Here is a 24,379-nt window from a genome sequence, read left to right as displayed (position 1 = left end):
GAATTCGGTGAGGCAAAAGCAAAAAACGGAGCAGAAAGAAAAACAACTCTCGCTTCCGCGAGGCGTAAAAAAGAAAACTGCGTGTACAATGCTCTGCCTCCCGCTCTTCTGCTGATCCAGCAGAGCTAATCCACCCATTATGCACTGTGTGGGTCATTCTGATTCTTCTCCTTGAATTTGTTCGACACCAATTAAAGGAGTTGGATTTTTCTTAAAACTTTTAATTCCTTCCCTGTTTCTCAATACAGGTTTAGGTGTATTAGATCATTCTGGGCGGTTATTCTTTTCCCATCTCCTCTGCTATCTCTCCCTTTTCCTCGTCATATTCCTCCTAATATGTTTCTCTCTCTTTCGCACCCAGCCGCTCTGAGTCTCTCCATCCGCGTTCGTATTATTTCGGAGCAAATCCTGTCTCACTGCGTTCTATCAATTCGCAATAAAGCGAATCTATGAACGCAAGGAGCAGGTTTGCTCCTCAATAGTGAGTTCTGAAATCCCTCACTCTTTTTTCTCTTCTGATCTTAAACCTTCCTGCCTTGCACAATATCATGCGTTGGATGAACAGAGAGCCTGCGGATGAAAGTGCGGCCCCTGTCTCTTCTCCCTCCCTCTCTTGGAATGTTTTCGGGGGGTTCTCGATCGGGTCTTCTGTACTCGAGCGGGCATGACAATTTGTCCTATGCTTCTCTCTCCGCGTTTTCCCCGATCGGTTTCGAGCTTCTTCTGCAAGGCAGTTTGTCTACCCTCCGTAAGCTCCATAATGCAGCGGGGAATTATGGAGGGTGTCTCATCACCCTTGGGGAGTTGTGCTATATCGTTCTCATGATGCGAACTCTTCTCTCGAGTCGGCCCTTGTCTCTTCGAATTCTTTCTCTCGCTCGTCTCCGCTTCTCCCCCGGATTGTGATGTTTCTTCAGGTAACTCCTTAGTTTCAGATTCTGTATTCTCATTTGAAATTTCTTTTCCTTTGCTGTCCTTCTCCGACTTTCCTCCCTTCTCTGCCAGGGGTACTGGGCCACCGATTGTCTCCAGAATCCATTTTGTGTCTTGAACCGGTAACACGGTTTCATATTCCTGTGCCACTCTTGAACCGAGATCCCATCTCGCATACGCATTGATTGCTTTCCAATCTGCATCTTGTTGTCTGGCTAAGTGTGTTATCGCTGCATGTCCAATCGAGAACGCTGTGAGAGTTTCGGGTATTTCGTTCTCTCTCAAAGTTGCCGTTAGTTCTTCTTTGATCTTCTGTGGGTTAGCGGGTCTTCTCCCTTCTATGTCGAACCACACATGTTCGCTCTTAAAGGTCGTCTTCGTATAGTCCATCCAGTGTTGGAGAGCCTCAACTGCATCGATACGTGGGTTGGGGTGTTTCCGTATTATAACTTTGATAATCTCACCTCCCGACGTCTTGGTTCGTACCTGTGTTTGGATAGAGTTATCTTTAAATGTTGTTGTCTCTCTTCTCATTCTTTCCAGCTCTGCTGGCCTTAGGGCACCAAAGATCATAGTGAGAATGAGGGCTCTCCTCTGGAGGGTCTGTGGGTCTTTCATATCGTGAGTGGCTTCAGCCCATTTCGTGATGATTGTCAAGTCCCACGTCGATTTGTATCGTTTGCCTCTTCTTGGTTTCTCCCCCACATAGGTTTTTAGAAATATCTCTATGTCTTTCACATCAATATTCGTCTCTCTGAATAGGTTAATGGAATCCAGTACTTTCCGAACTGTCTGACAAATCACTCCACTTGACAGGTCAGTATTCGAGAGTGTTTCAGTGAACTCTTCCATAATCCATTTGGCATCTCTGGATGCGAGGGTGTCAATGTCATCCATGCTCTCTCTATCCAAGAATTGTTTAAATCTTCGCAGTACTCTCCACGTATCTCTTTCGCTCTTTTGATTTCCAAGTGTTGCTGCTGCTATATCTCTTGCTCCAACGTGTTCTCCACATGTTAGGAAGAGGTCTCTTCCTTTGATATTTTCTTCTCCAGTGCGACGCATATCACCTCTCCTGGGGGTAATTTCCAGCCTTCCCTTCTCATCTTCGCTCCCAGTATCATGCACTCCTGAAAGGTCCCCAGGGTCTTTATCGAATGCCCAGGCTGCAGTTGCAGGGTCCAGGTCTGCCTCCACCAGGATTGCAGAATCAGAATCGTCAGATCCCTCTGAGCTTCGTTCATCTTCTCTTTCATCACTCGTCCAATGTTTCTCAGGAACGGGTGGACTAGCACTATGTCGTCTTCTGGAGTTCCTCTCTCTTTCTTCCTTCTCACGGAGGATAGTCTCCAAGTACTTCCGCAGGGCACCGGCACAATCTGTTCTAAAATGGTATCTAGTATTCTCGGTGCGATTGTCTGAAATATCTCTGCGACTTTCTCCACCCTCAGTGCATAGTCCGGCTTTTTCGCCATCCGGCTGAGTGCATCTGCTTCCGTGTTCTGCTCTCCCGGGAGGTGTTCCGTCTGTATAGTCATGTCCAGGCTGTTCAGTTTCTTCTCCAGTGCTCTCAGTGTTGGAATGAGTGATAGCGCTCCTCTCTTCTTCTGGATTGTCCATCTCGTGGACATATTGTATGTCTTCAGACGAATATGATCTATCTTCTGTTGTTGCAGCCATGCTCCTTTCCTTTCAAAAGTCCTCAACACTGCTCTGGACTCCTTCTCGTTGACTGCTTGCATGCTCTCCCGGGGTGTCCAACTTCCGTGGACATATATCTTCTCGTCTTTGTTCCCCATCGGAACTGTTTACATAGAACCCCATCACAGCTTTGACGAGTCCGTTGTTTGTTATGCTGGTCTGTTCCTTCTCTTCAGACACCTCGGTCTGTTGATTGTGGGATCTTTCTCCAGTGTGTTAATTCTCCCAGTATCATTGGGTTGACTATCACGAATCCCTTCCAGCCTCCGCGGGCTATCGCCTGCCTCAGCACATATTGCATCCTCGTCATCCACAAGATCGCTGGCGGGTGTTGCAGTCTCACAAAATTCAGCTTCCCGAGGAGTGCTGCTAAGTCTCTCGTCTTCTGTCTCTTTCTCTTCTTTGCCAGTGTTATCCACATTCGCACATCCTCTTGCAGCAACACTCTCTTCCTCTCTTGGAGCGTCACTTCCATCTTCTCCGAGTTCCACAGCCATTCCAGAAACTCCACGCTCCTTGTGGGTTCCAAGTTCAGTTTCTCTTCCGATAGTATCCACCCCAGACTCCTCAGGAACTGGGCAATCTCCTGTGAGATCGATCTCAAAACTTCACTGTCTGGGTGCATGAGGAGAATGTCGTCCAGATAAATTACTAGCTTCGCTTTCCACTTTTCTCTGATATATGACGCCTCCCGTCCCATTATTTTTGTCAATATTCTAAGCGCATCTTTCGCTCCAAATGGCATCCACACGTGAGCGTAGCATTGACTTTGAAAGCTGAAACACAGATAGGGACTGAATTGCTCGTCCTCCTTTACATGCTGGTATGCACTCGATATGTCCAGTATTGTCATCCAGTCGTTCTCCTCCAGGAGTTCCACCACTGTTTCCTGGAAATCCATCTTGAAGTGTTTTCCCTACACTTCCTCGTTTAGAACTCTGCAGTCCAAGATCTTTCTCCACTTCCCGTTCTTCTTTCGCACCATGAATGTCGGGTTGAACCACTTCACCTCCGACTCCTGCACGGGCTTCACCACTCCGTCCTTCAATTCCTCCTCCAAGAGGGATAAATAATTGTTCTTCATTTTCATCGTCCCCCTTAACTCCTGTCTGTGTCTTCTCTCCTCGAGTATGATTGGGGACTGGGAACTTTTCCATCGAACTCTTATACCACGGTTCACTAGTTTGTCTCCCTCAATCTTCTTCCACTCGCTCAGCCTGTTCACTAGTCTCCCAGGCAGTGATTCCTTCGGTTATCCGATCGCTATGCTCCACTTCACTTCTGGAGTCTTGTGGCCACACTGCATTTGTGCATTCTCTTCTCATTCGAGAATTTATACAAGAGCTGTCTTTGAGGTCACCTCCAGGGCGCTCACAATTGGGGACTCAATAACAGTCCCAGAAGCTCTTCAGGCTCCATTCTCTTTCTCCTTCTTGTTCCTCATCTCGTTCATCTGTCCCATCACTCTGGGATATGCGGGGTCTTCTTCTGTCATCTCTTTTCATATTTCAATCTCGTGATCTCTCGATGATTCTTGTTCAATTATCTTCTCACGATCGAACACGGTCACCGCATTTCTGATATTCTCGTTCTGTTAAGGCACTTCCGTCTTAAATTTCATATCGCAATGAGCTGCGGTTTTTTGTTGTATAGTCATTTCGCTGGAGCCTGACAATCTCTCCTCTTTCTCTGTCATGCTGCAAAGCACGGATCTCTCTTCTCTCTAAACTCTCTCTCCTTTCTCCCTCTCTGCTCCTATGCCCATTTGCTATTTCCGAAAGTCGATTCCATTCCGACTGTGGATAATGATGTTCCAGAAAAAGTGAGTATTGGTGAAGTTTGATCCAAAACCACCTTCACTTTATTATCAATACTCATTATCGAGGAACAAATTTGCTTCTTGCGTTCGTATATTCGCTCTATTGCGAATCTTTGCCATTTTTCTTTTTAATTGACACCGATTCGACACCTTCCATCTTTTAAAAGTGCTTCATCTGAACTTTCATTACCATTTACAATGTTTTGACTCAGAAAGAAAAACAATTGAAACATCCTCGATTTCATCATTTATCAAAAGTGGAAGAAATTCAATTTCGTTATCAGAAAGCATCTTAAATGCAGAACAATTGAAGACTCCATTGTTGAATGTGACAAACTGCCATTTCACAGAAAAAGATTGAAAAATAAATTCCAGATTGTTTCAAAGAGCCTTGAGCAAAGTTTGTAGAAAATACTTATATTACTATTCCTTCTGGTTAACACTTGAATCTATTTCCACTTCACAAACTCTCACACATGCTTCACAAATCTCGTAAAATATCAGTCTCCACCTGTTCAACTTCAACATCAACTCGAACTCTCCTGCCATCCTTTCCACGTGTGTGTGCGAAGATGAAGCACATAAAAAAATCATCTTCTCTTTCTGATGCACTCAGACTTTTCTGCAAAAAAGAATTATTTTTTGTCATCCTTTCACTTTTTATCCTTCCTTTTCTTTCTCTTCCACATCACCAGATGGTCTTCATTTAAACATCCACTCCTTTTTGACTGGTTACAAAACAAGGAAACTCTCATAATCCGCTGCTATTCAGTCATTTTCCTCTTAAAAAGCACCAACAATGTCGCTCTCTCAAACATCAATGACAAGTTCCTTCGAATTCAACAAACACAAAAATGTTTTTTATTGCTCACAAAGTTATTCAAATTGTATTACGGATTGTGGGGTCTTCATTCTTCTTCACGACTTCCACAATAGTTGGAGTCAATGCCTTTTCATATCTTTCAATAAGAAAGTGAATCTGCCTTTTGTGCCATCCTCGACTGTTTACACAGGCGCACTCAATTTCACATCCTCACGATGAACTCCATCTTCTGAAAATGAAGGAGATCATGAACAAACGAAAGACAGATGGAATGCAGGCGTGGTGATCTTGAATAATGAAGCCAACTTATTACAGCCCATGTGGTTGTGTGAGGGAGCTCCAAACAGAATACTCTGCGATGGCTATCAGATCCATCAATGAAAGAAACTGCTTGTTCAATTGTCTGGAACAATGGCATCCAGCTGCGATGTCTCCATGGAAAGTGCGGCTGATGAGGTGTTGATGAATGAGACAAAGATGGATGACGGGCAAATTATTCTTGAGACAGTCCATCTGAATTTGATTGGTTCTTCGAATCTGCAGCAGCCCTTTTGAACAGTGAAGAGATCATTTTGTACTTTTCATTTTTTTTCTTCTTCTCTTCTTTTCTTTTTTGCAATGCACGATTTGATGAAAGATAGAGGCGAATGAATAACATGGAGATGAGGAGAAATGATGCAATGATATGAAAGGATGTTGAATGATTTTGCAAGCACATTACAAAAGCTGAAACCAGAATGAAGAGGAATTATTGCTTGAAAGAGAAAGATGGAACGCCTGAGAAGTTCATTTTATTTCCAAACGAGATGGATATTTATCATCAGCATCGAAAAACCAATTTGTGATGTGTACGAATAGGAGGAAACAATAACAATATCTTTTTCAAAAAAAAAAAAAAAAAAAAAAAAAAAAATATCTTTTCTTTTTCTTCATATTTTTTATTCCATGCAAACAAAAGGAATATGGACAAATAAATAATCATATTCATTTGAAATGAATGCAATGAACGATGATTGATTTGTGCTTCATTTGATTAAAGCAAGCAGCGAAAACAGATTGCCAAAAAAATAAACATTATTGTGAAGGAAACAAGCAAAAAAAAAAAAATATGTTTGAAAAATACATACAAATATCTCCATAAAGCGATGATTGAGCCAAAAATAAAAACATACAAAAAAGGATAAATACATACACATAAATAGATATAAAAATATTCAACAAATAAGATTTGGCTTTCAACAAGGATTTGAAATTGAAATATCAAAATCACAAAAATACATTCTAAGTGATTATTAAAAAAAAGAAAAAAATAAACTGGATTTATCAATCACTCTTTAAAAACAAAATCTGCTCTGTTTGCACAAATCTCAAACAAACCGAACAAAATGTGATCATTCACATTTCAAACACTCCAAAAATGAGACTTTCTCCATTCATCAAAACAAAAATTGTCACTGGATATCAATTCTTGTTGAATCGTTAAATATCAACAGACAGACAGACAGACAGACAAAAAATAAATGTCCAACAAAAAATCAAAAATTTCATATTATTACATAATCATTTCAAATACTGAGCATTAATCTGAAATAAAAATTAAACAATTGCCAATTTCAACACATTTAAAAAAAAGTCTAACAAAACACTTTGTCAAAAAATAAAACAGCAAATTAGTTAAATTGAGTGAATGCTATTTTTCATTGTGATCCACTTCTTCCCCAGTATCTTCCTTTCCCTCTTCCTTCATCACTTTCTCCACTTCGCAAGCTCTCTGCATCACCATGTTTCCCTCTTCATATCCATCATCATCATCATCATCATCATCATCATCATCATATGTTCCCCCTTCCTCGATAATCGCATCCGAAATCGTCATTATCATGGCTCCTGCAGGAATGTGTCGAACGAACTCTCGCTTCAGATCTGCCAAACCCATCCGCTCTGCTGCATCCCGCGATGTGCAACAGCGCACAATCCCTCCCAATGACGATCCCTCAACCAAATACATGCTCGGCAGCTCCCCTTCTTTTATCTTCCATCCTGCCACCTCTGCTGAATACTCCCCAAACGGAATCTGCAAACTCAGAATCTCCCACAGCATCATCCCCATCGAAAACACAACCGACTCCTTCGTTGCTCCCATCTTCCTCTTCATCTGCAGCTCTGGCGCCTTCCATCTCAAACACTCATTCCAGTTGTCGGGCTCATCCTCAAATGCTGATGAGGGAAGAGAGTCACTATCATCATCATCATCATCATCACTTTCAGATGTTACAACAGTTGATGAAGAGGTGGATGAAGAATCTGAGTCATCATCTGACGAACAGTCCGAGTGGAGTGCAATGCAGATCACCATGTGCTCCGAAAACAGAACAATGTGCGGACTCAGATTCTCCAGAGACGAAAGCTGAACTTCCATCTCGTCAAACGAGTGGAGCGCCAGATTCGCCACCAGCAGCAGCACTTCTGCTGCTGTCTGCTCTCTTTCCTTCAATGTGCCTATCGCCATCTCCTTTGTCTTGTTCAGCCCATGCAACAGCATGAACAGCGAATCCCTCAGATCCACAATCAGCTTCTCATGTGGAGTTGAACAGGCAATTGCATCCACCAGATTCGACATCGATGAGGTTGTTGGACTCACATCTTCAATTTGCACAAATGTGGTTTCTGTGCCTGTGGATGAAATAGATGGTGATAGTGATCTCTTCCTTATCTCTTCTTCCTCCATCTCCTTCTCATCCACTTCCTCCAATGCCCAATCAGGAATCTCATCTGAATCCTTTCCAAGAATATATTCTGTCGATCCACTCTCACTCAGCAAACACTCTTCTGACTCCGAATGCACCATTGTTTTCACAAACACCCTCTTCTTTGCATTCTCTTCATTCTCCTTCTCTTCTCTCCTCCGCTGCGCCTCTGGTGACATCTCCATCGTCACCATCTCAAACGCCTTCGGATCCTTTCTGATGTTATCATTCACAATCTCTCTCAAATCTTTGTTCTCTTTCTTTGCTTTTCTCCAGCGGATGGTCGCAACAATAGATACAATCAGAACAACCAATAATATCACAATCAACACAACAACAATGATAATCCAATAAGATTTCCCCTCTTTTCCTCCTTCAACAATTCTTTCATCTCCATTTGTCTTTGCTTCGCTTGCATTCTTCAGAATGAATGACCGAGTTGATGATGGAGATTCTGCTTTTCCAAACAAAATATGCACGCTCACTTCGATTTCATCTCCACAATTGCTGATTAGATCCTTTCCAACACTTCCTTCTGCTTCTCTTTCCGATAAGAATCCATTTGAATCAAAATCATGTTTTTCAATCTCTTTCTCTTCTCCCTTCTTCTTCACAACTGAAAATGACAGATTGCATGGAACAAGAAGCATTCCTTTGAATATCAGCTTCATTCTATTTTCCTCTTCTTTTGCTTCCACACTCTCCAGAATAGGAATGAAGAATGATGAATCTCTCTCAGAAACAATCCCCTCAAAACTGCACCCTTCATTCAACATCCAAAAAGACGTGTTATCCTTCCATCCATCTCCTCCTTTCAAACTCATCACATTCAATGTTCCTGAATCTGAACAGATGATGTTTCTTCTCAATGATGGATATTTTTCAATGAAAGGATTGTTGTTCTCAAATAACCCCATCTCAATATTCACATTTCCTCCACCCATAGTGATTCCACCTTCTGGTGAATTCCAGATTGTTGTGTCTTTCATCACCACAAAACTCTTCACAACATCCACAAGAGATCCTGACCATCTGCACATCTCTTCCCCTTCATTCAAATTCTTCTCATTTCTTTTCTTTGAACTCCCATCAAAAACGCAACTGTCCATTTTCACATCTGTGCAATTCTCCAATTTCATCAATTTTCCTTTTGCGGTGTTTGAACTGACCCCACCAATTGTGCAATTTGAAAATTGAATTGTCGTTTTCATTGACAAGCAAGATATCAATGATTCTTCATTTCCCTCAACTGTGATATTTTCTGAATGAAACTTTTCCATGTTTAATTGTCCACATTCATTAATATCTATCAGAGATGTTTTTATTGTTGAATTGAATATCTCAAACAAATAAATCACTGATGGAAGTGATGATGATAGATATATTGAAGATTTATGAAGAATGAGATTTGATATTGAGCATCCATCAAGTTGTAATTCTCCTTTTTTCATGTTTATAATGTGAAATGGTATATTTGCAAATTCAGCATTTTCACCTTCCACTGATTGTTTTGATGAAAAAGAGCAATTCATCACTTCAAGAATACCTCTCTCTGGTGATATCAGTGATTCATGTGAAGAGATGAAATACGAATCAAATACAAAATTCACTCTCACCAATGAGACTGTTTCTCTTGTTGAAACCAAAGAATCCTTTGTTTTTTCAATCCCAGATTTCACTTCAACTTCACAAAAATCTCTGCTCTTCGAATTCAGACTCATTTCCTTCAGATTTATTTCTTCTCCAATCACACTCTCTTCAACAATGAGTATTTGACTTATCAGCTCCGATGTCAAGTGAATCAGACCCCGTTCAATTGAATCACAAGGAAGTGTGTTTGTTCCACATTGTCTGTCATTCGATCCAACCGCACTGCTCACAACAATTGTGTCACTCTGATGGATAGTCACAAATCCAATCAGATTAATGTCATATGTGTAAATGCATTCATCTCTTCCAAATATTGCATTAATTCGTGAGTAATGATTCTCTCGAAGATCAAACTGAAATTGACTTTCATTGATCTGAGATGTGATGTTGAAACATTCAATGAAAATGTCATTCCCCACTCTTGCTGTGTTTGAATTGAACTTCATCCCCACAAATGTGAATTTCAATTCTCCTCTTTCCTTTGTTGCCAGATACACCCCTCCTCCTTTCCCTGAACAAATACTGCAGCTGCAATAGCAAATATTTGAGTCAATCGTCTTCATTGATCCAGATGCACCCAATGTGAAGAATATCGCCCCTCCTTTTTCACTCATTTCTGCTTTGTCTTCTGTGATGTTGCTCGAATTCACAACCAAACAAATCTTATTCTCACTCTTTGATTCCAAAATGCTTGCTCCATTGTCACTTCTCTTCACTCCTGAAAATGACGAATTATCAATCTCGATATTTACATATTCTTCATTTAACTTTGTTGTTAATTCAGTTCCATTGATCAGAAGAAGACATTCTCTGCTTTCATTCAACGATTCCACTTGAACATTCACAAAATGGCAAGTAATTCCAGCATCGTGAATGACAAAAATACTGTTTCCAACATTGCACGATTCCATTGACAAATCATTCACTTCCACACTGCCTCCGATCGCATCCACAAATACACAATCAAATCCATTGTTCACTCCTGCTGCTGAATGGAATGCACATCCACTTATCACCAACTCGTCAGCTCTGTTTGAAATAATTGTTTTGGCTGAGTTGTCAAATCCAGATGATAGTTGGAGTTGGATATTTGTCAATTCAAAATGAATATTATTCACCATGAAATATTCCAGTTGACTTCCAACTGCCTTTTCAAAATTCAATTTGGCTTTCACATTCTCTTCTCCCATCTTAGCATCCTTTTTTATCAGATAATTGGACATGTTGAATGAATCTCGAATAACAGTTGATCCTTCAATTTGAATGGTTTTATTTCCTTCTTCATCTTTCATGTTTTCCATCCCTTTCCACATTGTGAAGCATGGCTCTTCCTCGCTTCCGCAACGTGCCACATCAAATCCACTCGATGAGATAAATATCTCAAATGAGCTGTATGGAATGAGGAACATGAATAAATCCTTTTCATGATGAAAATCATCACTTCCAACAAACAGAGTTTTATCATTTATCATTGAGGAATAATCGAAGTTGAATGAGTCATTTGTCACAGAAGAATTAAAATCCTTTCCCAAAACGAACACATTCTTTCCAATGGCTGCATTGTTATTCTTAAAAGTTACGTCAGCATCAAAAACAAATGGCCTCTCATTCAAACAATTTTGGCAATCCAAATAAAGAAATCCTCCTTTTCCGTTGCCTGATGAAAGTGAGCAAAATGATGCATTTGTTGAATTAATGATCAAATTTTCGTCATTTTTTAATGTCACTCTTGCAACACCTCCTTCACCGCTTCCAGTATTCTCAATGTTTGAAAAGTTGCTGTTTTCAAGCAAAACAGAAGAAGCTAATAACAATGGTGATTTGGCGAATGAAGACCCTTTTAAACTGCATCCCTTCAATGTGCAACTTCCACTTGTTGTGGATATTAATGAGTATTGAACAATATCTGTTGATGATCGGATCTCAAACATGCAGCTTTCGAGTTGAAGAACCCCACTCGATGAGATCAGTGTATTCATATTTGGCTCAAATTGACTTGGAATCTGCAATTTCAATGATAACAAGCTGAGTGATACTGTTGATGAAATAACAGATGAAGCAAATGCTGAATTCTCTTTGATTGTCCCTTCAAAATGAACGGGCTTGTGTTTGGTTTCATCTCCTTCATTCACACATCCATCAATCACAAGTGCATCTGTGAATGAATAAACATCTTCAATTGTCCCTTCATCCCTCACTTTCACTGTCCTTTCTCCTTCTGTCCCACTTTTGTCAATGTGACTTATTCCACTCCACATCGATTCACACGGATGTCCATCGCTCCCACATCCCAATGTGTCATACCCCTCCTTCGACACACACACCTCCATTCCCTTCATTTCAACAAGAAACAGCTCAAGATCAACATTCTCTGCAAAATGGTCTCTGTCAATCCCTTTCATGTCAACTGCCTGACCTTCTCCTTCTCCTTCTCCTTCTCCATTTTCATATTTGTATTCAAATCCAAACCTCTCCTTCGTCACTGTTTCATTCAGTTTCTTGCACGAAATAAACAAATCCCTTCCCTCAGCAGCAACATTCTCTTTGAATGTCAATGTTGAAAGTAAAAAATTATTCACACAATTGTCACTCAAATCCAAATTCACTCCTCCCCCATATCCCCCAACTGATTCCTCACCACCAGCTGAACATTTCTCAAACGATGTCACCACTCCACTCTTTCCCAAACACATTTCTCCTGTTCCCTTCAAGATCACTGCCATCCCTCCTCCACATCCCTTCAATGTTCCACATCCTTCAATCACAACTTCATTCACCTCAACAGCACATCCATCCCCAACTTCTCCACACACAACACTCCCATTTCCCTCCAAACTGCTCATTTTCATAATCGTGCAATTCCTCATCCCCAGCTTCTTTCCATTATCATCCCATATCAGTCCTTTCCCTCCCATCACACATTCTTGTGCTGTCACATTCCCGATCGACAATGAACTTGATGACGATGAATACTCAATCAATCCCTTCATATTTGTTGTTTCCACACTCTCAAGCAACGAATCCCTAATCGAAGCACCCCCATTTCCATCAACAACAATGAATGCATTCATTCCAAATTTCACATGAGTCATACTAAAACCTGAAATGGATAATGTCCCTCCACTTGCACTCACAAACTCATAACTCACTGCATCCACTCCATTTCCCATCTTTATCCCACAATCAGCAAATTTCAATGTGCCACTTGTCGAATGAACAAATGATGATCGATCTCCAATCGATTCTCCCAATTCAAACAGTATCCCTGCCAATGTTGATGAAACACTGTTCATCACCAACGCTTCTTGTGTTTTTGTTCCTGTTGCCTCGATTTTTATTCCAACGTCTTTGTTGCTCGAATCAATCTCATATGACTGTTCATTCAACTGAGCTTCTTCATCAAATGAAAATGTGTTTGTCAATCTGATCACTCTCTTTGAACTCGGAAACTGAACTTCTCCAACATTCCCAATTGTCCTGCATGGGTAATCTTCATATCCACACAGCCTGAATTCACTTCCTTGTTTTCTCCCACTCACATATCCTGGTGATGAAAATGTTCGAAGAAACACAACAAGTGGAACAATCAGCTCTGGCTTGTCTCTTTCTCGTCCAAAAAATTCATTCAAGTCTGCAACATTCACTTCAATCACTGGATTGAATCCAATTGAAGTGCTGTTGATGACAGCAGATAAATCCTGCGCTTCCACAAACAAATTCTTCCCTTTCCATGCCTCACATCCTTCAAATGCCATGCTCTCCAATGAAAATGTTCCCATTTGATTGGCAAGTTCAACAAACATCCCTCCTCCCATTCCTCTCCCTCCATTCTCAACATCCTCTGATGGCACTTCACATCCCGATAATTTCACTCCTTTCACCCTCAATGTTCCTCCGCTTCCAACTGATATCATCATCCCCCCTCCTTTCATTCCACTTCCACCTGAGCATCTTGATGAAAAATTGCTTTCTTCAATTTTCACATTCCCATTATCCCCCATCCCTACATTCAAACATCCTCCTCCATTTCCACCTGCAACTTCCACTTCCACTCCACTCATTCTGCTATTCAAAATCTCCATTTTCACTCCACCTGTCATCGTTATTGGTGATTTCCCATTCATTGTCAGTGTCACTCCACTTTCCATCACAAATCCATCAACAATCAGATTCCCTCCTGTCATGTCAATGATGCTGTATCCTATCTTTCCATCAGTCAATGCCCCACTCTCAAATGAGACTGAACAATTCGTCACACTGAGTGTTGATGATGTTGAATGAATGAATGCACTTCTCCTTGGATTCAACTGACCTTTCACAACAAATGAAAGTCTCCTCATTGTCAGTGAACTCGAACATCCAACAAGCCAATCTTGTGTGTCTGATCCTCCATCACTCACATTCACTCCCATCCTCTCTCCTTCTGATGATGATGTTATTCTGCCTGAAATTATCACACCAAATGATGGTACTGTGATTTCCTTGGTTATTGACGAAGATGAAACAACTTCTATTTCTTTTGAACTTTCACTCAATCTTGAGTTCGCACAATAATCAACTGTCAAACACCTGAATGCCTCAAATCCACAATGGTTGTGGTCCTTCCCATTTCCTCCACTCCCATCAACAATCCCTTTTGTTCCCATTGTGCACAAATACACAAGCAGTGGAATCACTCCACTTTCTTTCCCATTTTCACTCCCACTCAGTTTCAATACATCTGATGGAATGGTGTTTGTGTCAAAAAATGCAAATGAACTGGTATTCACTTTTGACTCCAAAAACACTCCACTCCCACAATCAACAAACACATCCTTCCCATATGAGGCCACATTCCCATTCACTTTCGAAAACTCAACATTCTGCCCAATTGTCAATCCACATCCTCCACTCTCCATCAATACAAACATCCCTCCTCCTCTCCCTCCTCTCCCTCCATTATTCTCTGCCTTATTCCCATCAATCACACTCGTCCCATTCACAACCGCTTTCCCATTTCCCTTCAATCCAACATATATTCCTCCTCCTTTTCCACCAACACAACTGCACCCATTCACATTGCATCCATCAATTGTCAACGTTCCACTCCCTCCAACTGTCCCCTTCATCCATCCTCCATCTCCCTCATTCCTTTTGACTCCACTGACATTGCATCCTGAACAAATCACACTCGCCATTCCTTCAGAAAATTCAATCGCTGAATGAGCTCCAAACACAAGTTCTCCACCAATCACAAATCGTTCCATTTTCAGACTCCCACTCTGCGCATTCACAATGCTGTATCCAAAGGCTACACTCGATGTGCTCTCTGATGAATGAGCAACTGAGCAGTCTGTGAGTGTGAGTGATGAGCTGGTCAAACCAATGAGTGATGTTGCACTCGATAACGAAAATGGAATTTGGAACCCAATGTTCTTAATGGAGCTTGCACTCTCAACATTTATCAAACACGAAGATGTCATTCCACTCGGCACTCTCACATTCACATTCGTCTTGTTAATCCCACAATACACCTCCCATTCATATGACCCTGCCATCGACACAACTTCTCCCAGCTCAAACCCTGAATCCAACGCAATATTCTTCTTTAACGAACTGAATCTGTTCTGTGAAGCAAACGCGATCGTTTTGCATGGAAAATAACCAAACCCACAAAACCACCAGTCATATCCTCCATTCCCATTCACCGCTTTCCCCACATGTGCTGCTCCTGAAAATGCATCCAAAAACACATTCAATGTGAATATTCCCATCTCTCCCTCATTCCGGTCATATCCCATCAGCTCATCATAAATAGAAACATTTTGTGAGAAATTCAGCTTTGTGGTTGTTATTGTTCCACTCACCAACCTGCTCCCATTCACAAACACATCTTTCCCTCCCGATGTTGCACTGCAACCAACAAAACTCACTGATGATATCGCAAAATCAAATGAATTATCTGCTAGCCATAGCATCACCCCTCCTCCATATCCACTGCACTTCGTTTTGTTGAATTTTGTTGTTCCTCCGCTGTGCGATGTTGATGTTCCAATCCGAGTTTTGCTTGAAGGCGCTTCCAACTCAACCTTTATCCCCCCTCCATTCCCATTCACACACTCAAACCCTTCCATTGTTGTGTTCCACACCACAAATGTCTCCCCTCCCCTCACACTCTTTGCCAAAACCACTCCATCTCCTCCTATCCGATTCACATTCCGAATTGTCACATTCGCCAAAACACTTTCTCCTGATGAAGATCCTGCTGATGATGGTTCTGCAAATAGTGGCTGACTCATTTTTATATTTTCAATCTCCACATCAATCGTCTTCAATTGCTTCAGCGCCACTTCAAACACAGATGCTGATATAACACTCCCTCCTGATGTTGAAGAGTTGAGCACCACATCCTCCAGCAAAAGAGTCCCGCTCCCCAGTGACACCACAAACACACTCGGCGATGGGCTTCTTGTTGCGTTGTGGTCGATCCCCACATGCCCCACCTCCAGTTGACCAGTAGATATGCTGAACAGAGTAGTTGCAGGCGAAGAAAGCGCACTTGTCCCAATCACACTCACTGCCTTCCCTCTCCCAACAACTGAAATCTTCTTTTCCCCAACACTGATTGTCGTCCCTTCGCTCACATGCTTCCCACCTAGCACTGAAATTCCGAAACTAACAACATCATTGCATTTATTCATGCAATGCCCAATTGTTTGACAAGGCTTTGTCTCATTCATTCCACACAATTCATTCGAATCATTTCCATTCTCTCCAACAAATAATAACTTTCCATCATTCAGCCAATCCTTCTTTTCTGTATGCTGATAATACCAACTTCCAGATTTATAATAACGGCACACTCTCTTCTCATTTGTATTCGTTGTATACGATTTATAGAATGGGTTATTCGATGAGAAGAGATTGTTTCCATCGTAAAAATACACATCGTAGCCATATGGAGTGGAAGCGTTGCAACTGCAATCATTGAAGAAGAAGAAATAGAAATAAATGTTGTTGCTGGGAGGTATTGATCGATTTGGATTAAAATACAATCCTCCGCCATATGATGTCGCATTGCACGAAATGAACTGAATGCTCCTCATTTTGAATGCAGCCGGAACACCATAGCAATACATCCCTCCGCCATATTGGTTTGTCAGAGAGCATGATGTGAAGAAACATTCAAACACACAAGCACTCTCACCTTTTCCACTTTCTGTTTCAATACAGTCAGATCCAGAAACATTAAAATTATATAGATAAAGGCCTCCTCCTGAGCCACTCGCTTTGCATTTCTGGAACTCGCAACCACTGATCCTTACACATGACGAAATTGATTCAGCAAATATTCCTCCTCCATAATAATGTTTTGCGGTACATGCATTGAATGAGTTGTTCTCAATCTTGACTGAATTGATTGAATCGCACATAATCCCTCCACCATAAGCATATGCAGTGCAGTCGTTGAACGAACAAAATTTCACTGAAAGTGTTCCCGATGCCTTGTAATGCATGCAAATCGCCCCTCCACTCGATATTCCATCTGAAACAGAAATACTTGTTCCAGTGGTTTTTGACCCATTCCATTCACACCAGGAAAATGAATTCTCCATATTTTCTGTAATCTTCTGTCTCCCTGGTTTCGATGGATTCCCCTCGCTCCCGCTGACTGCAACATTCTGAGAGCGATAGCATCCGACAAACGAGGTGTTCGAGGCAGCCAATGAAGATAAGGGGCTGTTCAGTGAGGGGACAATGAACCCATCATAAACATCCCACACTGATGAAAATGTGCACCCAATCATCAGAAACACTCTTTGACCCAGCCCTTCACCCAGTTGTCTTGTTTTCTGTGGATTTGTGGAGATGTTGAAGAAGGTCAAATAAGAGAGGGATACAAAGTGCGATGTGAAGAATGGGGCTGAAGACACACAAAAAGATGAGAAATGAGAAGAATAAACACAAACATGACATTTCTCTGAAATCTCTCCATCCACTGCTTTTGAAGAGAAAAGTGGAGGAAATATCTGTTCAGTCGAGGTTGAAGACGAAGTTGAAGACGATCTGAGGGAAATGTTGGTGAACAATCCACAGCTCCCACACAAATCAAAGGGGGGTGTCTCTCTCTCAACTCCAATCACACATCCGCTCACCTCAACAAAACTTCCATCCGATGCCCTGAGCACACTCTCCCCACCTCTTTCCCTCAATCCCAATGAATTCAGTTTCAGTGATGAATTGATCCCAACAACACTTCCCTCAACCCCACTCCCACCACACACACCCACTTTTCCCCACATTTTCCACTCATCACAAAAACCCCATTTTTCAACTTTCCCAATCTCTCCACTTCCCCCATTCCTTTGTTTTGTGAATTTCTTTATCATTCTCTCCTCTTTCAAGGTCTCTCTCACTCCACCTTCTTTTCCTTCAACATGTGTGTCAAATAAAATGTCATCTCCAATTTTGTTGTTTTGAGCCTTCTCTGACCATGTGCCTTCAGAATAATCCAATTCTCCTTCTTTCGCTGATTCCTCAACAAATCCTGCCCCATCACTTGCAGCACCCTTGCACACGCACCCCACACAAATTATCCACACACAATATAATATTCCTGATAGCAACATAACCATGCCTCTCCAACTGCTTTCTTTTCTTTTTTCTATTGCAGACTAATATGGGCACTTCAACAAAAAAATATCATTCAATTTTTGTTGAATATCATATTGCTATATGGTTATAAATATTTTTCTTTTATATTTTTCAACATTTATTTATGATCCGATGAATAATAGAGAATGATTCATCCATTTTTGTTGATGTTCTGATATTTCAGCCGTCGCTCTCCGTCCAGCGATATCTGCCTCTGAGATGGAACAACATATGATTTGGAGCATATAATTTTGTTGGCTGTGTTTTCATGAGAAAAGGCAACAGGGAAAGAAATGAATGATGTGAAGATTGATTTCACAGATGAATGGAAGATGCGTGAATGCTGAAAGTTTTGCAGTTCTGCATCACATATAAATGTGTGTCTTTTGGTGGAATTTTTGTGATATTTTTATTTGAAGAGATTTTCGATGTTTTGAAAGAAATGATTGTTTTTGCCTCGATTGGCTGAAATGGACACTTTTGGCAAAAGGGATGAGATGCATGGAACAAGGTTATATGAGCATTTGGGTTGGGTTTTTGATGTGTTTTTCTCACAGATAGAGATGGAATTTCACTTCAAGGGAAAAAGGCCAAAATGAGAAATGAGTGAAAATGAACATATTTTTGTTGAGGCAAAGGGGTTGCAAAAAGGAATGCAATGAGCGATTGGTGTGCTGCAAACTCTGTTTAATTCGAATCTTTTTATGAAAATACTTTTATTTATTTATATTTATTCGTATTTTTGGGCAGTGGAAGTTATTTGAGAAATGTCTGATGGATTTCTACATACTGGAAGAATTTCTTTTGGAGAAAGGAAGAAGGGAAAATGAGGAGGCAGAATCAGATTGAAGGCTGTTTTTTGATTGAAATAATTTTGAAGAGGAGAAGAACAAACAACATGATGATTACGAAAGAAAAGAATGGAAAAGATTCCATTGAAACAATTCCTTCGAACTTTTATGAATCATCGTTCATCAACATTGTTTTGGAAGAGGAAATGCATTTCCATTCATATGCATATTCGCTAAAATGATAAAGGAATGATTGAAAGGAAAAGTGTTTATTCTTCTTCATCAAACACATCTCAAACACCGTCATCTTCCTCCATGCACAACCTTCTTCATCATCTCCGTCAGCAATGTTGGAAAAGTATCAAAGGTAATGATAATTTTGAGAACAATAGAGAATAAAAGTCATTTCCTTTTGTGATTGAGCCGCTGAGAAGAGGAAAAAGGAAACAGAAAGAAACAACATTTTTCATCGTGTTGCTTCTCATTGGCAGTTGCACATCAATTCCTTGAGGCCACAGCCATTTGCGATTGCTTTCTTCTTTCATCTGCGCTGCTCTTCTTGTTTTGGTATTTGACCAAACAAATCTTCATCACACACTTTACAATCATCTTCATCATCCTCATCCTTATTTACTTTAATATCGTTATTATCAACATTATCGTTTCATTATCATCAACATGCTCCTCCTCCTCCTCTTCTTCTTCAACTGTAACTTCTTCTTCACCTTCTTCTTCCTTATCTTTGCCTTTGTCATCATCATCATCTTTTCCTTCTAATTTTTCATTTTCTCCAAACAATTCCCTTTTATTTAAATGAAAGAAATATTATTCTTATTAAATTGGACGTGTTTTGTTTCAAACGATAATTCCGCAATTCGGTCGAAAACAAAAGCGCCAAATGGAAATGACGAGAAACATGAAATAAATTCAGGAAAAATGGAGCAAAGGCAGCAAAAGCGAAGAAGAGGAAGAAGAAGAAGAAGTGCAAAAGGGAGAGGAAGCCGAAGAAGAAGACGAAGAAGAAGACGAAGAAGAAGACGAAGAAGGAGACGAAGAAGAAGATGAAGAAGAAAAAGTTGAAGAAAATTATTGTGGAAGAGGAAGAACAAAAGAAGAAAGAGCAAATGATAGATGGGTTTACAGAGGAAATGGATGAGGAAGTTGGAATTGTCAGTTGGACAAAAGACAAAGATGATTTGGATGAAGAAGAGGTGAAGAGAAAGGAAGAGAAAGAAGAGGAAGATAACTGAAAGCAGAATGAGATGATGAATTTTATTGAGCAAAGAAAAGAAAGAGCAAAATTCTGAAATCAATCGACATACAGAAAGAGAGACACGAATGACAAAAAAGGAAGGAAGAAAGGAAGGAAGAAAGAAAAAGAAGAAGAAGAAGGGCAAAAGGGAGAGGAAGCCGAGGAGAAAGCAGAAGCTGAAGTTTTATTTGCACAAAAGAGGCAACAAAAACTGAGGGTGTGAGCAGAGAAGAAGAGGAAGAAGAGGAAGAAAAGAAGAAAGAAAGAAAATTACAAAGAAAATTGCAAAGAAAATGAAGAAAAAAGAAGAGAAAATGATGAAGAAATTGAAAAACTTCGGAGAAATAGAAAAATTATTCCGAGGGCAGTTGAGGAATTTTGCATGAAAATGAAAGGAAGAAAAATTAGTTTGAGTGGAAGAGATTTGTAGGAGAAAGAAGTAGATAGAGAAGAAGAAGATGATGATAATAATGTTGATGTTAATGACTACGGCTATTGGATTGGCCGAATGGCGCAACATGCGAAGGGGAACGCTGCTTGCTCTGAAACTGGAGTGCCGTTGGATCACTTGGACAAGCAGCGCTGGAAATCCATCTGTGACAACGCCAACCGCTATCGCTACCGATGTAGCTGCTGCTGATGCCAATGCCGATTCCAATGCCCGACCAGACGACTCCAGCCATGGCACGGGCGCAAGCGAACAAGACGTTCGTCGAGAATGTGTCTTCCTCAACAAATAGCAACAGCAATAGCAATGACAATGAGAAAGAGAAAGATGAAGAAGATGAAAAAGAAGAAGATGAAAAAGAAGAAGATGAAAAAGAAGATGATGATGATGAAGACGAAGAAGAAATTCTATTAATTTCACCAAAAGATGATAAGAATAACGAAAATAATACAAATAATTATAATTTACGAAGTGGATTAAATAGGAAGTGCAAATCACACAAGAAGAGCTGGATGAATTGAATGAAGAATTTCCTTCTTTCATTCAAAAAGCTCAAAAACAGATGAAAAACTCGAATCATTTTTCTTCTCCCATTTCATTTTCTTCTTTTCCAAATAATTCACCAATCATTTCATTATCTTCTTCTTCTTCTCCTTATCAACTTCTTCTCGACTTCATCTGCTTCATTTTTGTTCTATTCCTCTCACTTCCTGCTGGATGAGAACATCATTCTGATTCATTCAGGCCATTCAATTCAGCAGCTCCGCCAAATTGAACCAAAAATTGTTTCATTCACTTTTCTTCGTCACTGAAGATCAGTCGCAGCATTCTCCTTTTCATTTTTCATTCAAGATCCGTGTGATGAAGCGTTATAGAGGCAAAGTCTGCCTTTTCATTCTAGCATTCTTCTTCTTCGGCTCCTTCTTCGATGAATAAAAAAGACATTTCATTATTTTCTGATTGCTCAACTTTCCTCAAACTCTTCTCGAAGCCTTGTATTCAGCGGCCCATTCAGAAGCACAAAAGGAAATGCTTATTCTCAGATGGAACATCAGCTGAAATTAACTGAAAATGGAAGTGAATTTTTTGACATGTGTCAGGAGCACAGCAAAAAAAAAAATAGCTCTATTTTGCCTTTTTCATTCAGAAGCTGAAGCACAAGCTGAAAACAGAAAGAACAGGATAAGCAGGGATATTTGGAACGAATGATTGCGAGGAAGGACTTCTTCAGAGTTAACAACGCAACGAGCATTTGAAAAGTTGCAGAAGACGAGCCAATGAAGGAAAGCGATTTGTGGGAAAAGGAGCATTTGAAGGGCAATTCAAAGAGGAAGGGGGGGGGGGGGGGGGGCATCAACAGCAGACAAAAAAGGTGAAATGGAAAAGGCGAAAGAAATTGAAAATTTTGAAGAGATTGCTGCTATGATTGAAGGAATGCTGTATGAAGAGAAGAAAATGATGATTCCTTAAAGCAAAGATCTTTATTTTCTTTTGATGAAGAAGAGAAACTTGATGAAGAAATTTCGAAGAAATACTTTTATCTGAGCAGATGAAGGATTTTGAAAAAAATAAACTTCTGGTGAAAAGAAGATGAAAGCACAAGGATTTTTCAATGACATAAAAAATATTTAAAATTAGAAAAAGAAAGAATTTATATGAGAATCAGAAAAAGTTAATTAATTCCGGTGATTTTTGTATCAGCCGAGCTGAAGGTGAGTGTTTGAAGAGGAACAAATGTTGAGGTGAGGAGGGTGAGAGAGGCATCTTGGAGGAGGGAAATGAAGCCAGTGAGGGCGTACTCGATGGTGGAACATGGGCTTTGCTGTGTTTTGCCACAGGCATCGACATCACTTCCACCATTTGCAACGATTTTGTTCTGGTCGATGATTGGAAGCCAGCCATTGAATTCAGCATTATCAGCTGTTCTTTGATTCCAGACTCTTTGTATTGGAGTTGTTGATCCACAATTCTCGAACGGAGATTGAGTGATTGCATTGCCACTGAAGAACACAGCATTTCCTCTGTTCTATGTTGCAATGTTGCTTGTGAAAAAAATGAAAGAAGTGATCGTTTTTCTTTCTTTTCAATGAGCAATGCACAGTCAGAGTTTTTCGAAGTTGTTAATCATTTTTACATAATTTCTTTTATATTTTTATTAGTTTTTTTTATTTAAACTGTGTTATTATATGTGTTTTCTTTTAATTAAACAAAATGACAAATTTATTTTATGAACTTTTTTTCAAAAAAGTGTGTTGATTGAAAACATAGAAATAAAATTTGTATTTTGGGCAAAATTTTTGCACTTATGAAAAAAAAACTCAAATTTGATCCAATTTCTTTCTCCATTTAATCATAAAAAGTCCAACATTCCACGCATAATAATTAAGAAAATAAAAAAAAATTGAGAAAAATACAAGAAATCATTGAGTTGAACAAAAATCTTAAAGCTCAAAATTTCATTTCGTTTCGTTTGTCACAACATATTTGTGCTGCATATATTTTTTCTTTTCAAATGTCAAAGGATTTCTCCTTGTACGATTTATTTTATTTTTTATTATTTAAAAAAATAATGTTATTGCTTTTTATGGAAAATGTTTTCATGAAATCTATATAAAACAGGTTCATAATAATTTTTAGAAGAAATCAATCATTAATTCAAAGCACTTATGAAGAAATAATAATTTTGAAATTTAATTTTCATGGTTTATTCGTATATTTAAAAATGAAAAATGAGTATTTTAATTCGGTTTTTTTTTTATCTGGAATAAAACATTTATTTTTGAAATATCAACTTTTATTCAGATCACTTTTGTAATTTCATAAGCAGCAAGGACTTCATCTTACAAATTTTGGTTTTGTTGGTAAATATCTTTTGTAAAAATAGCAGTTGTTCATTTGTGAAATTTACAATAATTAGTTGAAAAATAAACATCAAGTTACAGAAGTTAGAAGTTCATAATAAGTTTTTCATTTTCGTTTATGTTCATGTATAAGAAAAGATTCTTCAACTTGAATTTTTCTATTTATTTTTCCATTTTTCTTTCTTTCTTTCTTTCTTTTTAAAAAAAATTCATTTTTTTTCGGTTTTTTTTTTTTAATACGGTTTTTGCAAAACATTCCAGACATCACAAAAAATACCGGATAAGATCGATTTCTCAATAATCGCAAGAGGAATAATTCTGTTAATTTTCCTCAAAAAACATCTCAGTAATACAAACTCATTTGATATTCGAGAGTTTCATTACAACTTTATTTGTGCTCAGAAATGTCTCGATTTTTTTTGAAATATTCCCTTTGTTTTATTTTCAAATCCAATAAAAATTTCATATTTCGACAATATTTCTGTTCACAATTAAGAAAATTCACGAATAAGTAAATAATAACATTGTCAAGATTTTGTTTTAATCACAGTGAAATTTGGTGAGTGAAAACAGAAATATGATCGAAATATGAAATTTTTATTGGATTTGAAAATAAAACAAAGGGAATATTTCAAAAAAAATCGAGACATTTCTGAGCACAAATAAAGTTGTAATGAAACTCTCGAATATCAAATGAGTTTGTATTACTGAGATGTTTTT

At 39.4% G+C, this 24,379-nt stretch overlaps 4 protein-coding genes across 4 annotated transcripts; 1 reads left to right on the top strand and 3 right to left on the bottom strand.

Moving 5' to 3' along the window:
• Positions 1-546: 546 nt before the first annotated feature.
• MONOS_8454 (uncharacterized protein) lies at positions 547-2,613 on the bottom strand (the record flags this gene model as incomplete). The annotated part of the gene is made up of 1 exon (XM_067878867.1): positions 547-2,613. One exon carries the CDS (start codon positions 2,611-2,613, stop codon positions 547-549), a length of 2,067 nt encoding a protein of 688 aa, XP_067721842.1.
• A 170-nt stretch (positions 2,614-2,783) lies between these two features.
• MONOS_8453 (uncharacterized protein) lies at positions 2,784-3,791 on the bottom strand (the record flags this gene model as incomplete). Its single annotated transcript, XM_067878866.1, has 2 exons — positions 2,784-3,220; positions 3,386-3,791. 2 exons carry the CDS (start codon positions 3,789-3,791, stop codon positions 2,784-2,786), a joined length of 843 nt encoding a protein of 280 aa, XP_067721841.1.
• A 2,402-nt stretch (positions 3,792-6,193) lies between these two features.
• On the bottom strand, positions 6,194-18,317 carry MONOS_8452 (uncharacterized protein). Its single transcript, XM_067878865.1, has one exon. It carries the CDS (start codon positions 18,286-18,288, stop codon positions 6,967-6,969), a length of 11,322 nt encoding a protein of 3,773 aa, XP_067721840.1. The 5' UTR covers positions 18,289-18,317; the 3' UTR covers positions 6,194-6,966.
• A 2,515-nt stretch (positions 18,318-20,832) lies between these two features.
• MONOS_8451 (uncharacterized protein) lies at positions 20,833-21,090 on the top strand (the record flags this gene model as incomplete). Its single annotated transcript, XM_067878864.1, has 1 exon — positions 20,833-21,090. One exon carries the CDS (start codon positions 20,833-20,835, stop codon positions 21,088-21,090), a length of 258 nt encoding a protein of 85 aa, XP_067721839.1.
• Between the last annotated feature and the right edge of the window lie 3,289 nt (positions 21,091-24,379).

The sequence above is a fragment of the Monocercomonoides exilis genome, assembly GCF_001643675.1.
Source record: "Monocercomonoides exilis strain PA203 chromosome Unknown scaffold45-810774, whole genome shotgun sequence".
Lineage (NCBI taxonomy): Eukaryota > Preaxostyla > Oxymonadida > Polymastigidae > Monocercomonoides > Monocercomonoides exilis.
Note: the sequence above shows the minus strand (reverse complement) of the source record. Positions and strands in the feature narration are given on the sequence as shown.

What these genes read in the sequence shown, in the direction of transcription:
- MONOS_8452 (XM_067878865.1), bottom strand. Translation starts at nt 18,288, where the DNA reads ATGGTTATGTTGCTATCAGGAATATTATATTGTGTGTGGATAATTTGT.